The sequence below is a fragment of the Lactuca virosa genome, chromosome 9, assembly GCF_052849685.1.
Source record: "Lactuca virosa cultivar CGN04683 chromosome 9, Lactuca_virosa_CGN04683_v6, whole genome shotgun sequence".
NCBI classification, from domain to species: Eukaryota; Viridiplantae; Streptophyta; class Magnoliopsida; order Asterales; family Asteraceae; genus Lactuca; species Lactuca virosa.
In genome coordinates this window covers 62,572,646-62,595,870 of record NC_136434.1, presented here as the reverse complement: position 1 = coordinate 62,595,870, position 23,225 = coordinate 62,572,646, and the positions used below count along the sequence as shown (strand labels likewise).

Below are 23,225 nucleotides of genomic sequence, written 5' to 3'. Positions count from 1 at the left end.
TTTCTATTCTTTTTTCTCTAAGCTGTCGGTACTGAGACGTTATCTTTATAAAATATATTTCCTTAATCCTCTCCTCTAAATCTTATATCTCTCCTCTCATCTGAACCTAGCCGCAGACCACATTATTCTCTTCTTCCGATCACATTCTCTCTCGGCTTCTTCCGCATGGCTTCTCCTAGCAATACGGAAAAGCACTATCTGATTACAAACATCAAACTTTACATCATGCTAATTCGGGATCCTGAGCGTTTTAACTAGGACACTTGGAGGGAGGTATTTGAATCTCGCTGCACTGGCTATGGAGCCATCTCCCTTTCTCTACTTCAGGTGATCCTAAAAATTAAAGAATGCAACTGCCCGACAGGTTGGGCAAAACCTAGAGACCTTGTTTCGCGATAACAAAGATGCGAAGGCTATATATTCAACTCCACAACCAGCTTCACAACATCACAAATGGTGGTTGCTCTTTATCCGACTATTACTTCCTCTTGTAAATTGCTTAAACGGGCAGGTCTTCACGAACTGCCTTCGCTATTACCTTCTAAAGTCAGAAACGATGAACACAGTTACTAGGGAAGCACTTCCAGTTCGACGCATATCTTCCACACATGCTATCTGTAAAATTACACGTAACTCGCTGTGCTTGTTTTTGTACACATTTCAGAATCATGAATGTATTCAAGAAGATAACCTTTCCATTAAAAATAATCATATTGCGACAAGTTTATAAACTATGTCCGGTTTATAAAAGCAAAATATCAAATAATATGGTTTAGGAAGGCAATTCGCATATAAAAATAAACTATCATATTGTGATTCATTCTTATACGTACCCTTAACATATGCGTTACGACCAGATCTATCTTTAATCCGTAAAACCGCTTTTACAGTTTCAATTCGTAAAATTGCATAGTATATAATTGGGAAAATTAAGTTGATAATCGGTTGTCATCCGCATATAGTTCATTTATGCCAATGAAGGATCAATGTTATTGACATGTTGAATCCTGTGTTTATGACCGGGAAATAAGTTAATCTGGTGGTGTTTATTTTCAAAACTTATAAATATGACATAAATATTAGAAAATCGTCACGAAAACGGGGTATGAAATAAGAAAAAACTTGGGTTATCGGATGGATTGTGTCAGCCTTTCTTTATGGTATTATGGACTGCGAGTTAAGGTGTATACATATTAGAGAAAACCAAAGCCTCGAAACGAAGGAATTTGATGTGTATATATATCCGTATTTACTCCAAAATGAATAAATATCACAAATTTTATGAGATTTTTTTTAGGTTGTTCTCGACAGTTGCGAATGCTCAACATAAACAACAATATCGGTCGTTCTTGAAACAATCACCGGATCCCATTGTTGAACTACCAACTCAAAAAACCCTAATCTACTCATAAATTACAACTTTTTGTAAACTGACACTTGAATCTTCAACCTACTGGCAACTTTCCTTATTGTACTTGTAATACCATTTCGTTGACTAATGCATGATTCGAGCACTTGGAATATAAATTACAAACGGAAAGCATAAACACGTCAACATGATAAATAAACAAAACCAATATACATAACTAAAGTATTGAATAATATTTTTGAGATGTAAATTATAACACAAAGTAATAAACGTTTGCAACAAATAAATAAGAAAATGAGGTACCCATAAACATTGAAATTCACAAGCAGGGTGTATAAGAATGTTTAAACAACTTAGTTAGTTAATTGAAAATATGCTTGATATCTTTCTTATACATAGTATGGTGGAGAGTTGTAGATGTAAGGAGGAGGTGGTGAAGGTGAAGGTGGCGGCGGGGATTTGTAAATGTACGGAGGAGGAGGCGATGGTGATGGTGGGGGAGGAGATTTGTATACATAAGGCGGGGGAGGCGAGGGTGAAGGTGGTGGCGGCGACTTGTAGATGTAAGGAGGAGGCGGTGATGGCGACGGTGGCGGAGGTGAGTTGTAAACATAAGGTGGGGGAGGTGAGGGTGAAGGTGGCGGTGGCGATTTGTAAATGTATGGAGGAGGAGGCGATGGTGATGGTGGAGGAGGAGATTTGTATACATAAGGTGGGGGAGGTGAGGGTGAAGGTGGTGGTGGGGATTTATAGATGTACGGAGGAGGAGGTGATGGTGATGGTGGAGGAGGAGATTTGTATACATAAGGCGGGGGAGGTGAGGGTGAAGGTGGTGGTGGGGATTTATAGATGTATGGAGGAGGAGGCGATGGTGATGGTGGAGGAGGAGATTTGTATACATAAGGCGGGGGAGGTGAAGGTGAAGGTGGTGGTGGAGACTTGTAGATGTAAGGAGGAGGCGGTGAAGGTGATGGTGGTGGAGGTGACTTGTAAACATAAGGCGGGGGAGGTGAGGGTAAAGGTGGCGGTGGCGACTTGTAAAAGTAAGGTGGAGGCGGTGATGGTGACGGTGGGGGAGGTGACTTGTAAACATAAGGAGGAGGTGGTGAAGGTGAAGGTGGCGGTGGGGATTTGTAAATGTATGGAGGAGGAGGCGATGGTGATGGTGGGGGAGGAGATTTGTATACATAAGGTGGTGGAGGGGAAGGTGAAGGTGGTGGTGGCGACTTGTACATGTATGGAGGAGGAGGTGATGGTGATGGCGGAGGAGGAGATTTGTATACATAAGGTGGGGGAAGTGAGGGTGAAGGTGGTGGTGGCGACTTGTAAATGAATGGTGGAGGCGGTGATGGTGACGGTGGTGGAGGTGACTTGTAAACATAAGGAGGAGGTGGTGAAGGTGAAGGTGGCGGTGGTGATTTGTAAATGTACGGTGGAGGAGGCGATGGTGACGGTGGGGGAGGAGATTTGTATACATAAGGTGGGGGAGGTGAGGGTGAAGGTGGTGGTGGAGACTTGTAGATGTAAGGAGGCGGCGGTGATGGAGATGGTGGTGGAGGTGACTTGGAAACATAAGGAGGAGGCGGTGAAATTGAAGGTGGCGGTGGGGATTTATAGATGTACGGAGGAGGAGGAGCCAATGGTGATGGTGGTGGAGGAGATTTGTAGATATAGGGAGTACGAGGAGATGGTGGTGGTGGTGGTGGTGATTTATAAATATATGGAGGTGGTGGTGACCTAGACGGTGGTGGCGGCGACTTGTAGTAGTATGGATGGGGAGGAGGCGATTTTGTTGGTGGTGGTGGTGACTTGTAGTAGTAGGAAGGTGGTGGTGATTTAGTTGGTGGTGGGGGAGATTTGTAATAATATGGTGGCGGTGGTGATTTTACCGGTGGTGGAGGTGACTTGTAATAATATGGTGGAGGTGATTTGACTGGCGGCGGTGGTGACTTGTAATCATAGCTCAGTGGCGGTGGTGATGCATAAACATAATGATCATCATGATCTGCGAGGACTAGAGTTGCCAACACACATATTGCAAAAGCAAAGAGTAATCGAGGCCAAGCCATGGCCATCTCTATCATCTATTGTGTAGTTGAGATATAAGATAAATGATTTGGATATGTTGTGCAATGTATAGACCCCCTTTTATAGTTTCAATTCCATCAGATTGCATAGTATTAAATTCGGAAAATGAAGTTGGATACTTGGGACTTGGGAGTCACTTACATATTGTTCATGTAGGCCAAGAATTGGTCAAATATTATTTGACATTTTCAACAACAACCTTTATAAACAATCTTATAAAAGTCAAATATATTATTTACATATCATAATGTTAATTGTTTGTCGATGTCAGACAAAATACCGAATTAATCAAAGTTATAAATCATATATGGGTGTGTAACCAGCAAAATAATTGTCAGAAATCATATATCTTATCATAAAACTAGGACAACTAGAATTCAGACATATGACGTAAAAATATTGAATTTAAATAATTTATTCAGCAGGTTCAATGCATGATCAATACTTGAGCAACCGAATATTGTTATGTTAAAAACCCAATTGATTTGTTAAAAACCCAAGTGTGCAGATTTAAGAGAACTTTGCATCTTTGCGTTTGCAATCACATATTTTATTGGGATAATCACAAAAGGAACCTGGAATGGGGGGCTTAAAGTTTCTAACCCACATTTTTAACATTTTCCAAAATGACCACAACAAAATTCTTTATTACTCGATTGTGAGTGTCCATTTTTCTATTCTTTTTTCTCTAAGCTGTCGGTACTGAGACGTTATCTTTATAAAATATATTTCCTTAATCCTCTCCTCTAAATCTTATATCTCTCCTCTCATCTGAACCTAGCCGCAGACCACATTATTCTCTTCTTCCGATCACATTCTCTCTCGGCTTCTTCCGCATGGCTTCTCCTAGCAATACGGAAAAGCACTATCTGATTACAAACATCAAACTTTACATCATGCTAATTCGGGATCCTGAGCGTTTTAACTAGGACACTTGGAGGGAGGTATTTGAATCTCGCTGCACTGGCTATGGAGCCATCTCCCTTTCTCTACTTCAGGTGATCCTAAAAATTAAAGAATGCAACTGCCCGACAGGTTGGGCAAAACCTAGAGACCTTGTTTCGCGATAACAAAGATGCGAAGGCTATATATTCAACTCCACAACCAGCTTCACAACATCACAAATGGTGGTTGCTCTTTATCCGACTATTACTTCCTCTTGTAAATTGCTTAAACGGGCAGGTCTTCACGAACTGCCTTCGCTATTACCTTCTAAAGTCAGAAACGATGAAGACAGTTACTAGGGAAGCACTTCCAGTTCGACGCATATCTTCCACACATGCTATCTGTAAAATTACACGTAACTCGCTGTGCTTGTTTTTGTACACATTTCAGAATCATGAATGTATTCAAGAAGATAACCTTTCCATTAAAAATAATCATATTGCGACAAGTTTATAAACTATGTCCGGTTTATAAAAGCAAAATATCAAATAATATGGTTTAGGAAGGCAATTCGCATATAAAAATAAACTATCATATTGTGATTCATTCTTATACGTACCCTTAACATATGTGTTACGACCAGATCTATCTTTAATCCGTAAAACCGCTTTTACAGTTTCAATTCGTAAAATTGCATAGTATATAATTGGGAAAATTAAGTTGATAATCGGTTGTCATCCGCATATAGTTCATTTATGCCAATGAAGGATCAATGTTATTGACATGTTGAATCCTGTGTTTATGACCGGAGTTAATCTGGTGGTGTTTATTTTCAAAACTTATAAATATGACATAAATATTAGAAAATCGTCACGAAAACGGGGTATGAAATAAGAAAAAACTTGGGTTATCGGATGGATTGTGTCAGCCTTTCTTTATGGTATTATGGACTGCGAGTTAAGGTGTATACATATTAGAGAAAACCAAAGCCTCGAAACGAAGGAATTTGATGTGTATATATATCCGTATTTACTCCAAAATGAATAAATATCACAAATTTTATGAGATTTTTTTTAGGTTGTTCTCGACAGTTGCGAATGCTCAACATAAACAACAATATCGGTCGTTCTTGAAACAATCACCGGATCCCATTGTTGAACTACCAACTCAAAAAACCCTAATATACTAATAAATTACAACTTTTTGTAAACCGACACGTGAATCTTCAACCTACTGGCAACTTTCCTTATTGTACTTGTAATACCATTTCGTTGACTAATGCATGATTCGAGCACTTGGAATATAAATTACATAAGGAAAGCATAAACACGTCAACACGATAAATAAACAAAACCGATATACATAACTAAAGTATTGAATAATATTTTTGAGATGTAAATTATAACACAAAGTAATAAACGTTTGCAACAAATAAATAAGAAAATGAGGTACCCATAAACATTGAAATTCACAAGCAGGGTGTATAAGAATGTTTAAACAACTTAGTTAGTTAATTGAAAATATGCTTGATATCTTTCTTATACGTAGTATGGTGGAGAGTTGTAGATGTAAGGAGGAGGTGGTGAAGGTGAAGGTGGCGGCGGGGATTTGTAAATGTACGGAGGAGGAGGCGATGGTGATGGTGGGGGAGGAGATTTGTATACATAAGGCGGGGGAGGCGAGGGTGAAGGTTGTGGCGGCGACTTGTAGATGTAAGGAGGAGGCGGTGATGGCGACGGTGGCGGAGGTGAGTTGTAAACATAAGGTGGGGGAGGTGAGGGTGAAGGTGGTGGTGGCGATTTGTAAATGTATGGAGGAGGAGGCGATGGTGATGGTGGAGGAGGAGATTTGTATACATAAGGTGGGGGAGGTGAGGGTGAAGGTGGTGGTGGGGATTTATAGATGTACGGAGGAGGAGGTGATGGTGATGGTGGAGGAGGAGATTTGTATACATAAGGCGGGGGAGGTGAGGGTGAAGGTGGTGGTGGGGATTTATAGATGTATGGAGGAGGAGGCGATGGTGATGGTGGAGGAGGAGATTTGTATACATAAGGTGGGGGAGGTGAAGGTGAAGGTGGTGGTGGAGACTTGTAGATGTAAGGAGGAGGCGGTGAAGGTGATGGTGGTGGAGGTGACTTGTAAACATAAGGCGGGGGAGGTGAGGGTAAAGGTGGCGGTGGCGACTTGTAAAAGTAAGGTGGAGGCGGTGATGGTGACGGTGGGGGAGGTGACTTGTAAACATAAGGAGGAGGTGGTGAAGGTGAAGGTGGCGGTGGGGATTTGTAAATGTATGGAGGAGGAGGCGATGGTGATGGTGGGGGAGGAGATTTGTATACATAAGGTGGTGGAGGGGAAGGTGAAGGTGGTGGTGGCGACTTGTACATGTATGGAGGAGGAGGTGATGGTGATGGCGGAGGAGGAGATTTGTATACATAAGGTGGGGGAAGTGAGGGTGAAGGTGGTGGTGGCGACTTGTAAATGAATGGTGGAGGCGGTGATGGTGACGGTGGTGGAGGTGACTTGTAAACATAAGGAGGAGGTGGTGAAGGTGAAGGTGGCGGTGGTGATTTGTAAATGTACGGTGGAGGAGGCGATGGTGACGGTGGGGGAGGAGATTTGTATACATAAGGTGGGGGAGGTGAGGGTGAAGGTGGTGGTGGAGACTTGTAGATGTAAGGAGGCGGCGGTGATGGAGATGGTGGTGGAGGTGACTTGGAAACATAAGGAGGAGGCGGTGAAATTGAAGGTGGCGGTGGGGATTTATAGATGTACGGAGGAGGAGGAGCCAATGGTGATGGTGGTGGAGGAGATTTGTAGATATAGGGAGTACGAGGAGATGGTGGTGGTGGTGGTGGTGATTTATAAATATATGGAGGTGGTGGTGACCTAGACGGTGGTGGCGGCGACTTGTAGTAGTATGGATGGGGAGGAAGCAATTTTGTTGGTGGTGGTGGTGACTTGTAGTAGTAGGAAGGTGGTGGTGATTTAGTTCGTGGTGGGGGAGATTTGTAATAATATGGTGGCGGTGGTGATTTTACCGGTGGTGGAGGTGACTTGTAATAATATGGTGGAGGTGATTTGACTGGCGGCGGTGGTGACTTGTAATCATAGCTCGGTGGTGGTGGTGATGCATAAACATAATGATCATCATGATCTGCGAGGACTAGAGTTGCCAACACACATATTGCAAAAGCAAAGAGTAATCGAGGCCAAGCCATGGCCATCTCTATCATCTATTGTGTAGTTGAGATATAAGATAAATGATTTGGATATGTTGTGCAATGTATAGACCCCCTTTTATAGTTTCAATTCCATCAGATTGCATAGTATTAAATTCGGAAAATGAAGTTGGATACTTGGGACTTGGGAGTCACTTACATATTGTTCATGTAGGCCAAGAATTGGTCAAATATTATTTGACATTTTCAACAACAACCTTTATAAACAATCTTATAAAAGTCAAATACATTATTTACATATCATAATGTTAATTGTTTGTCGATGTCAGACAAAATACCGAATTAATCAAAGTTATAAATCATATATGGGTGTGTAACCAGCAAAATAATTGTCAGAAATCATATATCTTATCATAAAACTAGGACAACTAGAATTCAGACATATGACGTAAAAATATTGAATTTAAATAATTTATTCAGCAGGTTCAATGCATGATCAATACTTGAGCAACCGAATATTGTTATGTTAAAAACCCAATTGATTTGTTAAAAACCCAAGTGTGCAGATTTAAGAGAACTTTGCATCTTTGCGTTTGCAATCACATATTTTATTGGGATAATCACAAAAGGAACCTGGAATGGGGGGCTTAAAGTTTCTAACCCACATTTTTAACATTTTCCAAAATGACCACAACAAAATTCTTTATTACTCGATTGTGAGTGTCCATTTTTCTATTCTTTTTTCTCTAAGCTGTCGGTACTGAGACGTTATCTTTATAAAATATATTTCCTTAATCCTCTCCTCTAAATCTTATATCTCTCCTCTCATCTGAACCTAGCCGCAGACCACATTATTCTCTTCTTCCGATCACATTCTCTCTCGGCTTCTTCCGCATGGCTTCTCCTAGCAATACGGAAAAGCACTATCTGATTACAAACATCAAACTTTACATCATGCTAATTCGGGATCCTGAGCGTTTTAACTAGGACACTTGGAGGGAGGTATTTGAATCTCGCTGCACTGGCTATGGAGCCATCTCCCTTTCTCTACTTCAGGTGATCCTAAAAATTAAAGAATGCAACTGCCCGACAGGTTGGGCAAAACCTAGAGACCTTGTTTCGCGATAACAAAGATGCGAAGGCTATATATTCAACTCCACAACCAGCTTCACAACATCACAAATGGTGGTTGCTCTTTATCCGACTATTACTTCCTCTTGTAAATTGCTTAAACGGGCAGGTCTTCAGGAACTGCCTTCGCTATTACCTTCTAAAGTCAGAAACGATGAAGACAGTTACTAGGGAAGCACTTCCAGTTCGACGTATATCTTCCACACATGCTATCTGTAAAATTACACGTAACTCGCTGTGCTTGTTTTTGTACACATTTCAGAATCATGAATGTATTCAAGAAGATAACCTTTCCATTAAAAATAATCATATTGTGACTAGTTTATAAACTATGTCCGGTTTATAAAAGCAAAATATCAAATAATATGGTTTAGGAAGGCAATTCGCATATAAAAATAAACTATCATATTGTGATTCATTCTTATACGTACCCTTAACATATGCGTTACGACCAGATCTATCTTTAATCCGTAAAACCGCTTTTACAGTTTCAATTCGTAAAATTGCATAGTATATAATTGGGAAAATTAAGTTGATAATCGGTTGTCATCCGCATATAGTTCATTTATGCCAATGAAGGATCAATGTTATTGACATGTTGAATCCTGTGTTTATGACCGGGAAATAAGTTAATCTGGTGGTGTTTATTTTCAAAACTTATAAATATGACATAAATATTAGAAAATCGTCACGAAAACGGGGTATGAAATAAGAAAAAACTTGGGTTATCGGATGGATTGTGTCAACCTTTCTTTATGGTATTATGGACTGCGAGTTAAGGTGTATACATATTAGAGAAAACCAAAGCCTCGAAACAAAGGAATTTGATGTGTATATATATCCGTATTTACTCCAAAATGAATAAATATCACAAATTTTATGAGATTTTTTTTAGGTTGTTCTCGACAGTTGCGAATGCTCAACATAAACAACAATATCGGTCGTTCTTGAAACAATCACCGGATCCCATTGTTGAACTACCAACTCAAAGAACCCTAATATACTAATAAATTACAACTTTTTGTAAACCGACACGTGAATCTTCAACCTACTGGCAACTTTCCTTATTGTACTTGTAATACCATTTCGTTGACTAATGCATGATTCGAGCACTTGGAATATAAATTACATAAGGAAAGCATAAACACGTCAACACGATAAATAAACAAAACCGATATACATAACTAAAGTATTGAATAATATTTTTGAGATGTAAATTATAACACAAAGTAATAAACGTTTGCAACAAATAAATAAGAAAATGAGGTACCCATAAACATTGAAATTCACAAGCAGGGTGTATAAGAATGTTTAAACAACTTAGTTAGTTAATTGAAAATATGCTTGATATCTTTCTTATACGTAGTATGGTGGAGAGTTGTAGATGTAAGGAGGAGGTGGTGAAGGTGAAGGTGGCGGCGGGGATTTGTAAATGTACGGAGGAGGAGGCGATGGTGATGGTGGGGGAGGAGATTTGTATACATAAGGCGGGGGAGGCGAGGGTGAAGGTGGTGGCGGCGACTTGTAGATGTAAGGAGGAGGCGGTGATGGCGACGGTGGCGGAGGTGAGTTGTAAACATAAGGTGGGGGAGGTGAGGGTGAAGGTGGCGGTGGCGATTTGTAAATGTATGGAGGAGGAGGCGATGGTGATGGTGGAGGAGGAGATTTGTATACATAAGGTGCGGGAGGTGAGGGTGAAGGTGGTGGTGGGGATTTATAGATGTACGGAGGAGGAGGTGATGGTGATGGTGGAGGAGGAGATTTGTATACATAAGGCGGGGGAGGTGAGGGTGAAGGTGGTGGTGGGGATTTATAGATGTATGGAGGAGGAGGCGATGGTGATGGTGGAGGAGGAGATTTGTATACATAAGGTGGGGGAGGTGAAGGTGAAGGTGGTGGTGGAGACTTGTAGATGTAAGGAGGAGGCGGTGAAGGTGATGGTGGTGGAGGTGACTTGTAAACATAAGGCGGGGGAGGTGAGGGTAAAGGTGGCGGTGGCGACTTGTAAAAGTAAGGTGGAGGCGGTGATGGTGACGGTGGGGGAGGTGACTTGTAAACATAAGGAGGAGGTGGTGAAGGTGAAGGTGGCGGTGGGGATTTGTAAATGTATGGAGGAGGAGGCGATGGTGATGGTGGGGGAGGAGATTTGTATACATAAGGTGGTGGAGGGGAAGGTGAAGGTGGTGGTGGCGACTTGTACATGTATGGAGGAGGAGGTGATGGTGATGGCGGAGGAGGAGATTTGTATACATAAGGTGGGGGAAGTGAGGGTGAAGGTGGTGGTGGCGACTTGTAAATGAATGGTGGAGGCGGTGATGGTGACGGTGGTGGAGGTGACTTGTAAACATAAGGAGGAGGTGGTGAAGGTGAAGGTGGCGGTGGTGATTTGTAAATATACGGTGGAGGAGGCGATGGTGACGGTGGGGGAGGAGATTTGTATACATAAGGTGGGGGAGGTGAGGGTGAAGGTGGTGGTGGAGACTTGTAGATGTAAGGAGGCGGCGGTGATGGAGATGGTGGTGGAGGTGACTTGGAAACATAAGGAGGAGGCGGTGAAATTGAAGGTGGCGGTGGGGATTTATAGATGTACGGAGGAGGAGGAGCCAATGGTGATGGTGGTGGAGGAGATTTGTAGATATAGGGAGTACGAGGAGATGGTGGTGGTGGTGGTGGTGATTTATAAATATATGGAGGTGGTGGTGACCTAGACGGTGGTGGCGGCGACTTGTAGTAGTATGGATGGGGAGGAGGCGATTTTGTTGGTGGTGGTGGTGACTTGTAGTAGTAGGAAGGTGGTGGTGATTTAGTTGGTGGTGGGGGAGATTTGTAATAATATGGTGGCGGTGGTGATTTTACCGGTGGTGGAGGTGACTTGTAATAATATGGTGGAGGTGATTTGACTGGCGGCGGTGGTGACTTGTAATCATAGCTCAGTGGCGGTGGTGATGCATAAACATAATGATCATCATGATCTGCGAGGACTAGAGTTGCCAACACACATATTGCAAAAGCAAAGAGTAATCGAGGCCAAGCCATGGCCATCTCTATCATCTATTGTGTAGTTGAGATATAAGATAAATGATTTGGATATGTTGTGCAATGTATAGACCCCCTTTTATAGTTTCAATTCCATCAGATTGCATAGTATTAAATTCGGAAAATGAAGTTGGATACTTGGGACTTGGGAGTCACTTACATATTGTTCATGTAGGCCAAGAATTGGTCAAATATTATTTGACATTTTCAACAACAACCTTTATAAACAATCTTATAAAAGTCAAATACATTATTTACATATCATAATGTTAATTGTTTGTCGATGTCAGACAAAATACCGAATTAATCAAAGTTATAAATCATATATGGGTGTGTAACCAGCAAAATAATTGTCAGAAATCATATATCTTATCATAAAACTAGGACAACTAGAATTCAGACATATGACGTAAAAATATTGAATTTAAATAATTTATTCAGCAGGTTCAATGCATGATCAATACTTGAGCAACCGAATATTGTTATGTTAAAAACCCAATTGATTTGTTAAAAACCCAAGTGTGCAGATTTAAGAGAACTTTGCATCTTTGCGTTTGCAATCACATATTTTATTGGGATAATCACAAAAGGAACCTGGAATGGGGGGCTTAAAGTTTCTAACCCACATTTTTAACATTTTCCAAAATGACCACAACAAAATTCTTTATTACTCGATTGTGAGTGTCCATTTTTCTATTCTTTTTTCTCTAAGCTGTCGGTACTGAGACGTTATCTTTATAAAATATATTTCCTTAATCCTCTCCTCTAAATCTTATATCTCTCCTCTCATCTGAACCTAGCCGCAGACCACATTATTCTCTTCTTCCGATCACATTCTCTCTCGGCTTCTTCCGCATGGCTTCTCCTAGCAATACGGAAAAGCACTATCTGATTACAAACATCAAACTTTACATCATGCTAATTCGGGATCCTGAGCGTTTTAACTAGGACACTTGGAGGGAGGTATTTGAATCTCGCTGCACTGGCTATGGAGCCATCTCCCTTTCTCTACTTCAGGTGATCCTAAAAATTAAAGAATGCAACTGCCCGACAGGTTGGGCAAAACCTAGAGACCTTGTTTCGTGATAACAAAGATGCGAAGGCTATATATTCAACTCCACAACCAGCTTCACAACATCACAAATGGTGGTTGCTCTTTATCCGACTATTACTTCCTCTTGTAAATTGCTTAAACGGGCAGGTCTTCAGGAACTGCCTTCGCTATTACCTTCTAAAGTCAGAAACGATGAACACAGTTACTAGGGAAGCACTTCCAGTTCGACGTATATCTTCCACACATGCTATCTGTAAAATTACACGTAACTCGCTGTGCTTGTTTTTGTACACATTTCAGAATCATGAATGTATTCAAGAAGATAACCTTTCCATTAAAAATAATCATATTGTGACTAGTTTATAAACTATGTCCGGTTTATAAAAGCAAAATATCAAATAATATGGTTTAGGAAGGCAATTCGCATATAAAAATAAACTATCATATTGTGATTCATTCTTATACGTACCCTTAACATATGCGTTACGACCAGATCTATCTTTAATCCGTAAAACCGCTTTTACAGTTTCAATTCGTAAAATTGCATAGTATATAATTGGGAAAATTAAGTTGATAATCGGTTGTCATCCGCATATAGTTCATTTATGCCAATGAAGGATCAATGTTATTGACATGTTGAATCCTGTGTTTATGACCGGGAAATAAGTTAATCTGGTGGTGTTTATTTTCAAAACTTATAAATATGACATAAATATTAGAAAATCGTCACGAAAACGGGGTATGAAATAAGAAAAAACTTGGGTTATCGGATGGATTGTGTCAACCTTTCTTTATGGTATTATGGACTGCGAGTTAAGGTGTATACATATTAGAGAAAACCAAAGCCTCGAAACAAAGGAATTTGATGTGTATATATATCCGTATTTACTCCAAAATGAATAAATATCACAAATTTTATGAGATTTTTTTTAGGTTGTTCTCGACAGTTGCGAATGCTCAACATAAACAACAATATCGGTCGTTCTTGAAACAATCACCGGATCCCATTGTTGAACTACCAACTCAAAGAACCCTAATATACTAATAAATTACAACTTTTTGTAAACCGACACGTGAATCTTCAACCTACTGGCAACTTTCCTTATTGTACTTGTAATACCATTTCGTTGACTAATGCATGATTCGAGCACTTGGAATATAAATTACATAAGGAAAGCATAAACACGTCAACACGATAAATAAACAAAACCGATATACATAACTAAAGTATTGAATAATATTTTTGAGATGTAAATTATAACACAAAGTAATAAACGTTTGCAACAAATAAATAAGAAAATGAGGTACCCATAAACATTGAAATTCACAAGCAGGGTGTATAAGAATGTTTAAACAACTTAGTTAGTTAATTGAAAATATGCTTGATATCTTTCTTATACGTAGTATGGTGGAGAGTTGTAGATGTAAGGAGGAGGTGGTGAAGGTGAAGGTGGCGGCGGGGATTTGTAAATGTACGGAGGAGGAGGCGATGGTGATGGTGGGGGAGGAGATTTGTATACATAAGGCGGGGGAGGCGAGGGTGAAGGTGGTGGCGGCGACTTGTAGATGTAAGGAGGAGGCGGTGATGGCGACGGTGGCGGAGGTGAGTTGTAAACATAAGGTGGGGGAGGTGAGGGTGAAGGTGGCGGTGGCGATTTGTAAATGTATGGAGGAGGAGGCGATGGTGATGGTGGAGGAGGAGATTTGTATACATAAGGTGGGGGAGGTGAGGGTGAAGGTGGTGGTGGGGATTTATAGATGTACGGAGGAGGAGGTGATGGTGATGGTGGAGGAGGAGATTTGTATACATAAGGCGGGGGAGGTGAGGGTGAAGGTGGTGGTGGGGATTTATAGATGTATGGAGGAGGAGGCGATGGTGATGGTGGAGGAGGAGATTTGTATACATAAGGTGGGGGTGGGGGAGGTGAAGGTGAAGGTGGTGGTGGAGACTTGTAGATGTAAGGAGGAGGCGGTGAAGGTGATGGTGGTGGAGGTGACTTGTAAACATAAGGCGGGGGAGGTGAGGGTAAAGGTGGCGGTGGCGACTTGTAAAAGTAAGGTGGAGGCGGTGATGGTGACGGTGGGGGAGGTGACTTGTAAACATAAGGAGGAGGTGGTGAAGGTGAAGGTGGCGGTGGGGATTTGTAAATGTATGGAGGAGGAGGCGATGGTGATGGTGGGGGAGGAGATTTGTATACATAAGGTGGTGGAGGGGAAGGTGAAGGTGGTGGTGGCGACTTGTACATGTATGGAGGAGGAGGTGATGGTGATGGCGGAGGAGGAGATTTGTATACATAAGGTGGGGGAAGTGAGGGTGAAGGTGGTGGTGGCGACTTGTAAATGAATGGTGGAGGCGGTGATGGTGACGGTGGTGGAGGTGACTTGTAAACATAAGGAGGAGGTGGTGAAGGTGAAGGTGGCGGTGGTGATTTGTAAATGTACGGTGGAGGAGGCGATGGTGACGGTGGGGGAGGAGATTTGTATACATAAGGTGGGGGAGGTGAGGGTGAAGGTGGTGGTGGAGACTTGTAGATGTAAGGAGGCGGCGGTGATGGAGATGGTGGTGGAGGTGACTTGGAAACATAAGGAGGAGGCGGTGAAATTGAAGGTGGCGGTGGGGATTTATAGATGTACGGAGGAGGAGGAGCCAATGGTGATGGTGGTGGAGGAGATTTGTAGATATAGGGAGTACGAGGAGATGGTGGTGGTGGTGGTGGTGATTTATAAATATATGGAGGTGGTGGTGACCTAGACGGTGGTGGCGGCGACTTGTAGTAGTATGGATGGGGAGGAGGCGATTTTGTTGGTGGTGGTGGTGACTTGTAGTAGTAGGAAGGTGGTGGTGATTTAGTTGGTGGTGGGGGAGATTTGTAATAATATGGTGGCGGTGGTGATTTTACCGGTGGTGGAGGTGACTTGTAATAATATGGTGGAGGTGATTTGACTGGCGGCGGTGGTGACTTGTAATCATAGCTCAGTGGCGGTGGTGATGCATAAACATAATGATCATCATGATCTGCGAGGACTAGAGTTGCCAACACACATATTGCAAAAGCAAAGAGTAATCGAGGCCAAGCCATGGCCATCTCTATCATCTATTGTGTAGTTGAGATATAAGATAAATGATTTGGATATGTTGTGCAATGTATAGACCCCCTTTTATAGTTTCAATTCCATCAGATTGCATAGTATTAAATTCGGAAAATGAAGTTGGATACTTGGGACTTGGGAGTCACTTACATATTGTTCATGTAGGCCAAGAATTGGTCAAATATTATTTGACATTTTCAACAACAACCTTTATAAACAATCTTATAAAAGTCAAATACATTATTTACATATCATAATGTTAATTGTTTGTCGATGTCAGACAAAATACCGAATTAATCAAAGTTATAAATCATATATGGGTGTGTAACCAGCAAAATAATTGTCAGAAATCATATATCTTATCATAAAACTAGGACAACTAGAATTCAGACATATGACGTAAAAATATTGAATTTAAATAATTTATTCAGCAGGTTCAATGCATGATCAATACTTGAGCAACCGAATATTGTTATGTTAAAAACCCAATTGGTTTGTTAAAAACCCAAGTGTGCAGATTTAAGAGAACTTTGCATCTTTGCGTTTGCAATCACATATTTTATTGGGATAATCACAAAAGGAACCTGGAATGGGGGGCTTAAAGTTTCTAACCCACATTTTTAACATTTTCCAAAATGACCACAACAAAATTCTTTATTACTCGATTGTGAGTGTCCATTTTTCTATTCTTTTTTCTCTAAGCTGTCGGTACTGAGACGTTATCTTTATAAAATATATTTCCTTAATCCTCTCCTCTAAATCTTATATCTCTCCTCTCATCTGAACCTAGCCGCAGACCACATTATTCTCTTCTTCCGATCACATTCTCTCTCGGCTTCTTCCGCATGGCTTCTCCTAGCAATACGGAAAAGCACTATCTGATTACAAACATCAAACTTTACATCATGCTAATTCGGGATCCTGAGCGTTTTAACTAGGACACTTGGAGGGAGGTATTTGAATCTCGCTGCACTGGCTATGGAGCCATCTCCCTTTCTCTACTTCAGGTGATCCTAAAAATTAAAGAATGCAACTGCTCGACAGGTTGGGCAAAACTTAGAGACCTTGTTTCGCGATAACAAAGATGCGCAGGCTATATATTCAACTCCACAACCAGTTTCACAACATCACAAATGGTGGTTGCTCTTTATCCGACTATTACTTCCTCTTGTAAATTGCTTAAACGGGCAGGTCTTCAGGAACTGCCTTCGCTATTACCTTCTAAAGTCAGAAACGATGAAGACAGTTACTAGGGAAACACTTCCAGTTCGACGTATATCTTCCACACATGCTATCTGTAAAATTACACGTAACTCGCTGTGCTTGTTTTTGTACACATTTCAGAATCATGAATGTATTCAAGAAGATAACCTTTCCATTAAAAATAATCATATTGTGACTAGTTTATAAACTATGTCCGGTTTATAAAAGCAAAATATCAAATAATATGGTTTAGGAAGGCAATTCGCATATAAAAATAAACTATCATATTGTGATTCATTCTTATACGTACCCTTAACATATGCGTTACGACCAGATCTATCTTTAATCCGTAAAACCGCTTTTACAGTTTCAATTCGTAAAATTGCATAGTATATAATTGGGAAAATTAAGTTGATAATCGGTTGTCATCCGCATATAGTTCATTTATGCCAATGAAGGATCAATGTTATTGACATGTTGAATCCTGTGTTTATGACCGGGAAATAAGTTAATCTGGTGGTGTTTATTTTCAAAACTTATAAATATGACATAAATATTAGAAAATCGTCACGAAAACGGGGTATGAAATAAGAAAAAACTTGGGTTATCGGATGGATTGTGTCAACCTTTCTTTATGGTATTATGGACTGCGAGTTAAGGTGTATACATATTAGAGAAAACCAAAGCCTCGAAACGAAGGAATTTGATGTGTATATATATCCGTATTTACTCCAAAATGAATAAATATCACAAATTTTATGAGATTTTTTTTAGGTTGTTCTCGACAGTTGCGAATGCTCAACATAAACAACAATATCGGTCGTTCTTGAAACAATCACCGGATCCCATTGTTGAACTACCAACTCAAAAAACCCTAATATACTCATAAATTACAACTTTTTGTAAACTGACACTTGAATCTTCAACCTACTGGCAACTTTCCTTATTGTACTTGTAATACCATTTCGTTGACTAATGCATGATTCGAGCACTTGGAATATAAATTACAAACGGAAAGCATAAACACGTCAACATGATAAATAAACAAAACCAATATACATAACTAAAGTATTGAATAATATTTTTGAGATGTAAATTATAACACAAAGTAATAAACGTTTGCAACAAATAAATAAGAAAATGAGGTACCCATAAACATTGAAATTCACAAGCAGGGTGTATAAGAATGTTTAAACAACTTAGTTAGTTAATTGAAAATATGCTTGATATCTTTCTTATACGTAGTATGGTGGAGAGTTGTAGATGTAAGGAGGAGGTGGTGAAGGTGAAGGTGGCGGCGGGGATTTGTAAATGTACGGAGGAGGAGGCGATGGTGATGGTGGGGGAGGAGATTTGTATACATAAGGCGGGGGAGGCGAGGGTGAAGGTGGTGGCGGCGACTTGTAGATGTAAGGAGGAGGCGGTGATGGCGACGGTGGCGGAGGTGAGTTGTAAACATAAGGTGGGGGAGGTGAGGGTGAAGGTGGCGGTGGCGATTTGTAAATGTATGGAGGAGGAGGCGATGGTGATGGTGGAGGAGGAGATTTGTATACATAAGGTGGGGGAGGTGAGGGTGAAGGTGGTGGTGGGGATTTATAGATGTACGGAGGAGGAGGTGATGGTGATGGTGGAGGAGGAGATTTCTATACATAAGGCGGGGGAGGTGAGGGTGAAGGTGGTGGTGGGGATTTATAGATGTATGGAGGAGGAGGCGATGGTGATGGTGGAGGAGGAGATTTGTATACATAAGGTGGGGGTGGGGGAGGTGAAGGTGAAGGTGGTGGTGGAGACTTGTAGATGTAAGGAGGAGGCGGTGAAGGTGATGGTGGTGGAGGTGACTTGTAAACATAAGGCGGGGGAGGTGAGGGTAAAGGTGGCGGTGGCGACTTGTAAAAGTAAGGTGGAGGCGGTGATGGTGACGGTGGGGGAGGTGACTTGTAAACATAAGGAGGAGGTGGTGAAGGTGAAGGTGGCGGTGGGGATTTGTAAATGTATGGAGGAGGATGCGATGGTGATGGTGGAGGAGGAGATTTGTATACATAAGGTGGTGGAGGGGAATGTGAAGGTGGTGGTGGCGACTTGTACATGTATGGAGGAGGAGGTGATGGTGATGGCGGAGGAGGAGATTTGTATACATAAGGTGGGGGAAGTGAGGGTGAAGGTGGTGGTGGCGACTTGTAAATGAATGGTGGAGGCGGTGATGGTGACGGTGGTGGAGGTGACTTGTAAACATAAGGAGGAGGTGGTGAAGGTGAAGGTGGCAGTGGTGATTTGTAAATGTACGGTGGAGGAGGCGATGGTGACGGTGGGGGAGGAGATTTGTATACATAAGGTGGGGGAGGTGAGGGTGAAGGTGGTGGTGGAGACTTGTAGATGTAAGGAGGCGGCGGTGATGGAGATGGTGGTGGAGGTGACTTGGAAACATAAGGAGGAGGCGGTGAAATTGAAGGTGGCGGTGGGGATTTATAGATGTACGGAGGAGGAGGAGCCAATGGTGATGGTGGTGGAGGAGATTTGATGATATAGGGAGTACGAGGAGATGGTGGTGGTGATTTATAAATATATGGAGGTGGTGGTGACCTAGACGGTGGTGGCGGCGACTTGTAGTAGTATGGATGGGGAGGAGGCGATTTTGTTGGTGGTGGTGGTGACTTGTAGTAGTAGGAAGGTGGTGGTGATTTAGTTGGTGGTGGGGGAGATTTGTAATAATATGGTGGCGGTGGTGATTTTACCGGTGGTGGAGGTGACTTGTAATAATATGGTGGAGGTGATTTGACTGGCGGCGGTGGTGACTTGTAATCATAGCTCGGTGGTGGTGGTGATGCATAAACATAATGATCATCATGATCTGCGAGGACTAGAGTTGCCAACACACATATTGCAAAAGCAAAGAGTAATCGAGGCCAAGCCATGGCCATCTCTATCATCTATTGTGTAGTTGAGATATAAGATAAATGATTTGGATATGTTGTGCAATGTATAGACCCCCTTTTATAGTTTCAATTCCATCAGATTGCATAGTATTAAATTCGGAAAATGAAGTTGGATACTTGGGACTTGGGAGTCACTAACATATTGTTCATGTAGGCCAAGAATTGGTCAAATATTATTTGACATTTTCAACAACAACCTTTATAAACAATCTTATAAAAGTCAAATACATTATTTACATCTCATATTGTTAATTGTTTGTCGATGTCAGACAAAATACCGAAGTAATCAAAGTTATAAATCATATATGGGTGTGTAACCAGCAAAAGAATTGTCAGAAATCATATATCTTATCATAAAACTAGGACAACTAGAATTCAGACATATGACGTAAAAATATTGAATTTAAATAATTTATTCAGTAGGTTCAATGCATGATCAATACTTGAGCAACCGAATATTGTTATGTTAAAATCCCAGTTGGTTTGTTAAAAACCCAAGTGTGCAGATTTAAGAGAACTTTGCATCTTTGCTTTTGCAATCACATATTTTATTGGGATAATCACAAAAGGAACCTGGAATGGGGGGCTTTAAATTTCTAACCCACATTTTTAACATTTTCCAAAATGACCACAACAAAATTCTTTATTACTCGATTGTGAGTGTCCATTTTTCTATTCTTTTTTCTCTAAGCTGTCGGTACTGAGATGTTATCTTTATATAATATATTACCTTAATCCTCTCCTCTAAATCTTATATCTCTCCTCTCATCTGAACCTAGCCGCAGACCACATTATTCTCTTCTTCCGATCACATTCTCTCTCGGCTTCTTCCGCATGGCTTCTCCTAGCAATACGGAAAAGCACTATCTGATTACAAACATCAAACTTTACATCATGCTAATTCGGGATCCTGAGCGTTTTAACTAGGACACTTGGAGGGAGGTATTTGAATCTTGCTGCACTGGCTATGGAGCCATCTCCCTTTCTCTACTTCAGGTGATCCTAAAAATTAAAGAATGCAACTGCTCGACAGGTTGGGCAAAACCTAGAGACCTTGTTTCGCGATAACAAAGATGCGAAGGCTATGTATTCAACTCTACAACCTGCTTCACAACATCACAAATGGTTGTTGCTCTATATCCGACTATTACTTCCTCTTGTAAATTGCTTAAACGGGCAGGTCTTCACAAACTGCCTTCGCTATTACCTTCTAAAGTCAGAAACGATGAAGACAGTTACTAGGGAAGCACTTCCAATTCGACGTATATCTTCCACACATGCTATCTGTATAATTACACGTAACTCGCTGTGCTTGTTTTTGTACACATTTCAGAATCATGAATGTATTCAAGAGGATAACCATTCCATTAAAAATAATCATATTGCGACAAGTTTATAAACTATGTCCGGTTTATAAAAGTAAAATATCAAATAATATGGTTTAGGAAGGCAATTCGCATATAAAAATATCATATTGTGATTCATTCTTATACGTACCCTTAACATATGCGTTACGACCAGATCTATCTTTAATCCGTAAAACCACTTTTATAGTTTCAATTCGTAAAATTTCATAGAATATAATTGGGAAAATTAAGTTGATAATCGGTTGTCATCCGCATATAGTTCATTTATGCCAATGAAGGATCTATGTTATTGACATGTTGAATCCTGTGTCTATGACCGGAAAATAAGTTAATCGGGTGGTGTTTATTTTCAAAATTTATAAGTATGACATAAATATTATAAAATCGTCACGAAAACGGGGTATGAAATAATAAAAAACATGGGTTATCGGATGGATTGTGTCAACCTTTCTTTATGGTATTATGGACTACGAGTTAAGGTGTATACATATTAGAGAAAACCAAAGCCTCGAGACGAAGGAATTTGATGTGTATATATAGCCGTATTTACTCCAAAATGAATAAATATCACAAATGTTATGAGATTTTTTTTAGGTTGTTCTTGACAGTTGCGAATGTTCAACATAAACAACAATATCGGTTGTTCTTGAAACAATCACCGGATCCCATTGTTGAACTACCAACTCAAAGAACCCTAATATACTCATAAATTACAACTTTTTGTAAACCGACACTTGAATCTTCAACCTTGACTGACGGGCACCTTTCCTTATCGTACTTGTAATACCGTTTCGTTGACTAATGCATGACTCGAGCACTTGAAATATAAATTAAGGAATGCAATTGCTCGACAGGTTGGGCAAAACCCAGAGACCTTGTTTCGTGATAACAAAGATGCGAAAGCTATGTATTCAACTATACAACCAGCTTCACAACACCACAAATGGTGAGTACTCTATATCTGACTATTACATCCTCTTGTAAATTGTTTAAACTGGTAGGTCTTCACGAACTGCCTTCGCTATTACCTTCTAAATTCCGAAACGATGAAGACAGTTACTAGGGAAGCACTTCTAATTCGATGCAAATCTTCCATACATGCTATCTGAAAAATTACACGTAACTTGTTGTGCTTGTCTTTGTACACATTTCAGAATCATGAATGTATTCAAGAAGATAACCATTCCATTAAAAATCATCATATTCTGACTAGTTTATAATCTATGTGCGGTTTATAAAAGTAAAATATCAAATAATATGGTTTAGGAAGGCAATTCGCATATACAAGTAAGCTATCATATTGCGCTTCATTCTTATACCCTTAACATATGCGTTAGGACCGGATCTATCTTTAATCCATAAAACCGCTTTTATAGTTTCAATTCATAAAATCGCATAGTATATAATTGGGAAAATTAAGTTGATAATCGGTTGTCATCCGCATAAAGTTCATTTATGCCAATGAAGGAACAATGTTATTGACATGTTGAATCCGTGTCTATGAACATAGAATAAATTAATCGGGCGGTGTTTATATTTAAAACTTATAAATATGACATAAAGATTAGCAAATCGTCATGAAAACGGCTCAACAGGTTGGGCAAAACCCAGAGATCTTGTTTCGTGATAACAAAGATGCGAAAGCTATGTATTCAACTATACAACCAGCTTCACAACACCACAAATGGTGAGTACTCTATATCTGACTATTACATCCTCTTGTAAATTGCTTAAACGGGCAGGTCTTCGCGAACTACCTTTGCTATTACCTTCTAAAGTCTGAAACGATGAAGACAATTACTAGGGAAACACTTCCAATTCGATGCAAATCTTCCACACATGCTATCTGTAAAATTACACGTAACTCGCTGTGCTTGTCTTTGTACACAT

The 23,225-nt window shown here is 40.5% G+C and overlaps 3 protein-coding genes and 1 pseudogene across 3 annotated transcripts; all 4 read right to left on the bottom strand.

The window, feature by feature from the left end:
* Positions 1-1,579: 1,579 nt before the first annotated feature.
* LOC145138625 (uncharacterized) lies at positions 1,580-3,510 on the bottom strand. The gene has a single exon (XM_079072675.1). The coding sequence runs from the start codon at positions 3,451-3,453 to the stop codon at positions 1,759-1,761; it is 1,695 nt and encodes a 564-aa protein (XP_078928801.1). The 5' UTR covers positions 3,454-3,510; the 3' UTR covers positions 1,580-1,758.
* A 2,195-nt stretch (positions 3,511-5,705) lies between these two features.
* LOC145140928 (uncharacterized) lies at positions 5,706-7,632 on the bottom strand. Its single transcript, XM_079074310.1, has one exon. The coding sequence runs from the start codon at positions 7,573-7,575 to the stop codon at positions 5,881-5,883; it is 1,695 nt and encodes a 564-aa protein (XP_078930436.1). The 5' UTR covers positions 7,576-7,632; the 3' UTR covers positions 5,706-5,880.
* A 2,197-nt stretch (positions 7,633-9,829) lies between these two features.
* Positions 9,830-11,760, bottom strand: LOC145139243 (uncharacterized). Its single transcript, XM_079073139.1, has one exon. It carries the CDS (start codon positions 11,701-11,703, stop codon positions 10,009-10,011), a length of 1,695 nt encoding a protein of 564 aa, XP_078929265.1. The 5' UTR covers positions 11,704-11,760; the 3' UTR covers positions 9,830-10,008.
* A 2,197-nt stretch (positions 11,761-13,957) lies between these two features.
* LOC145139290 (uncharacterized) lies at positions 13,958-20,015 on the bottom strand (annotated as a pseudogene).
* Between the last annotated feature and the right edge of the window lie 3,210 nt (positions 20,016-23,225).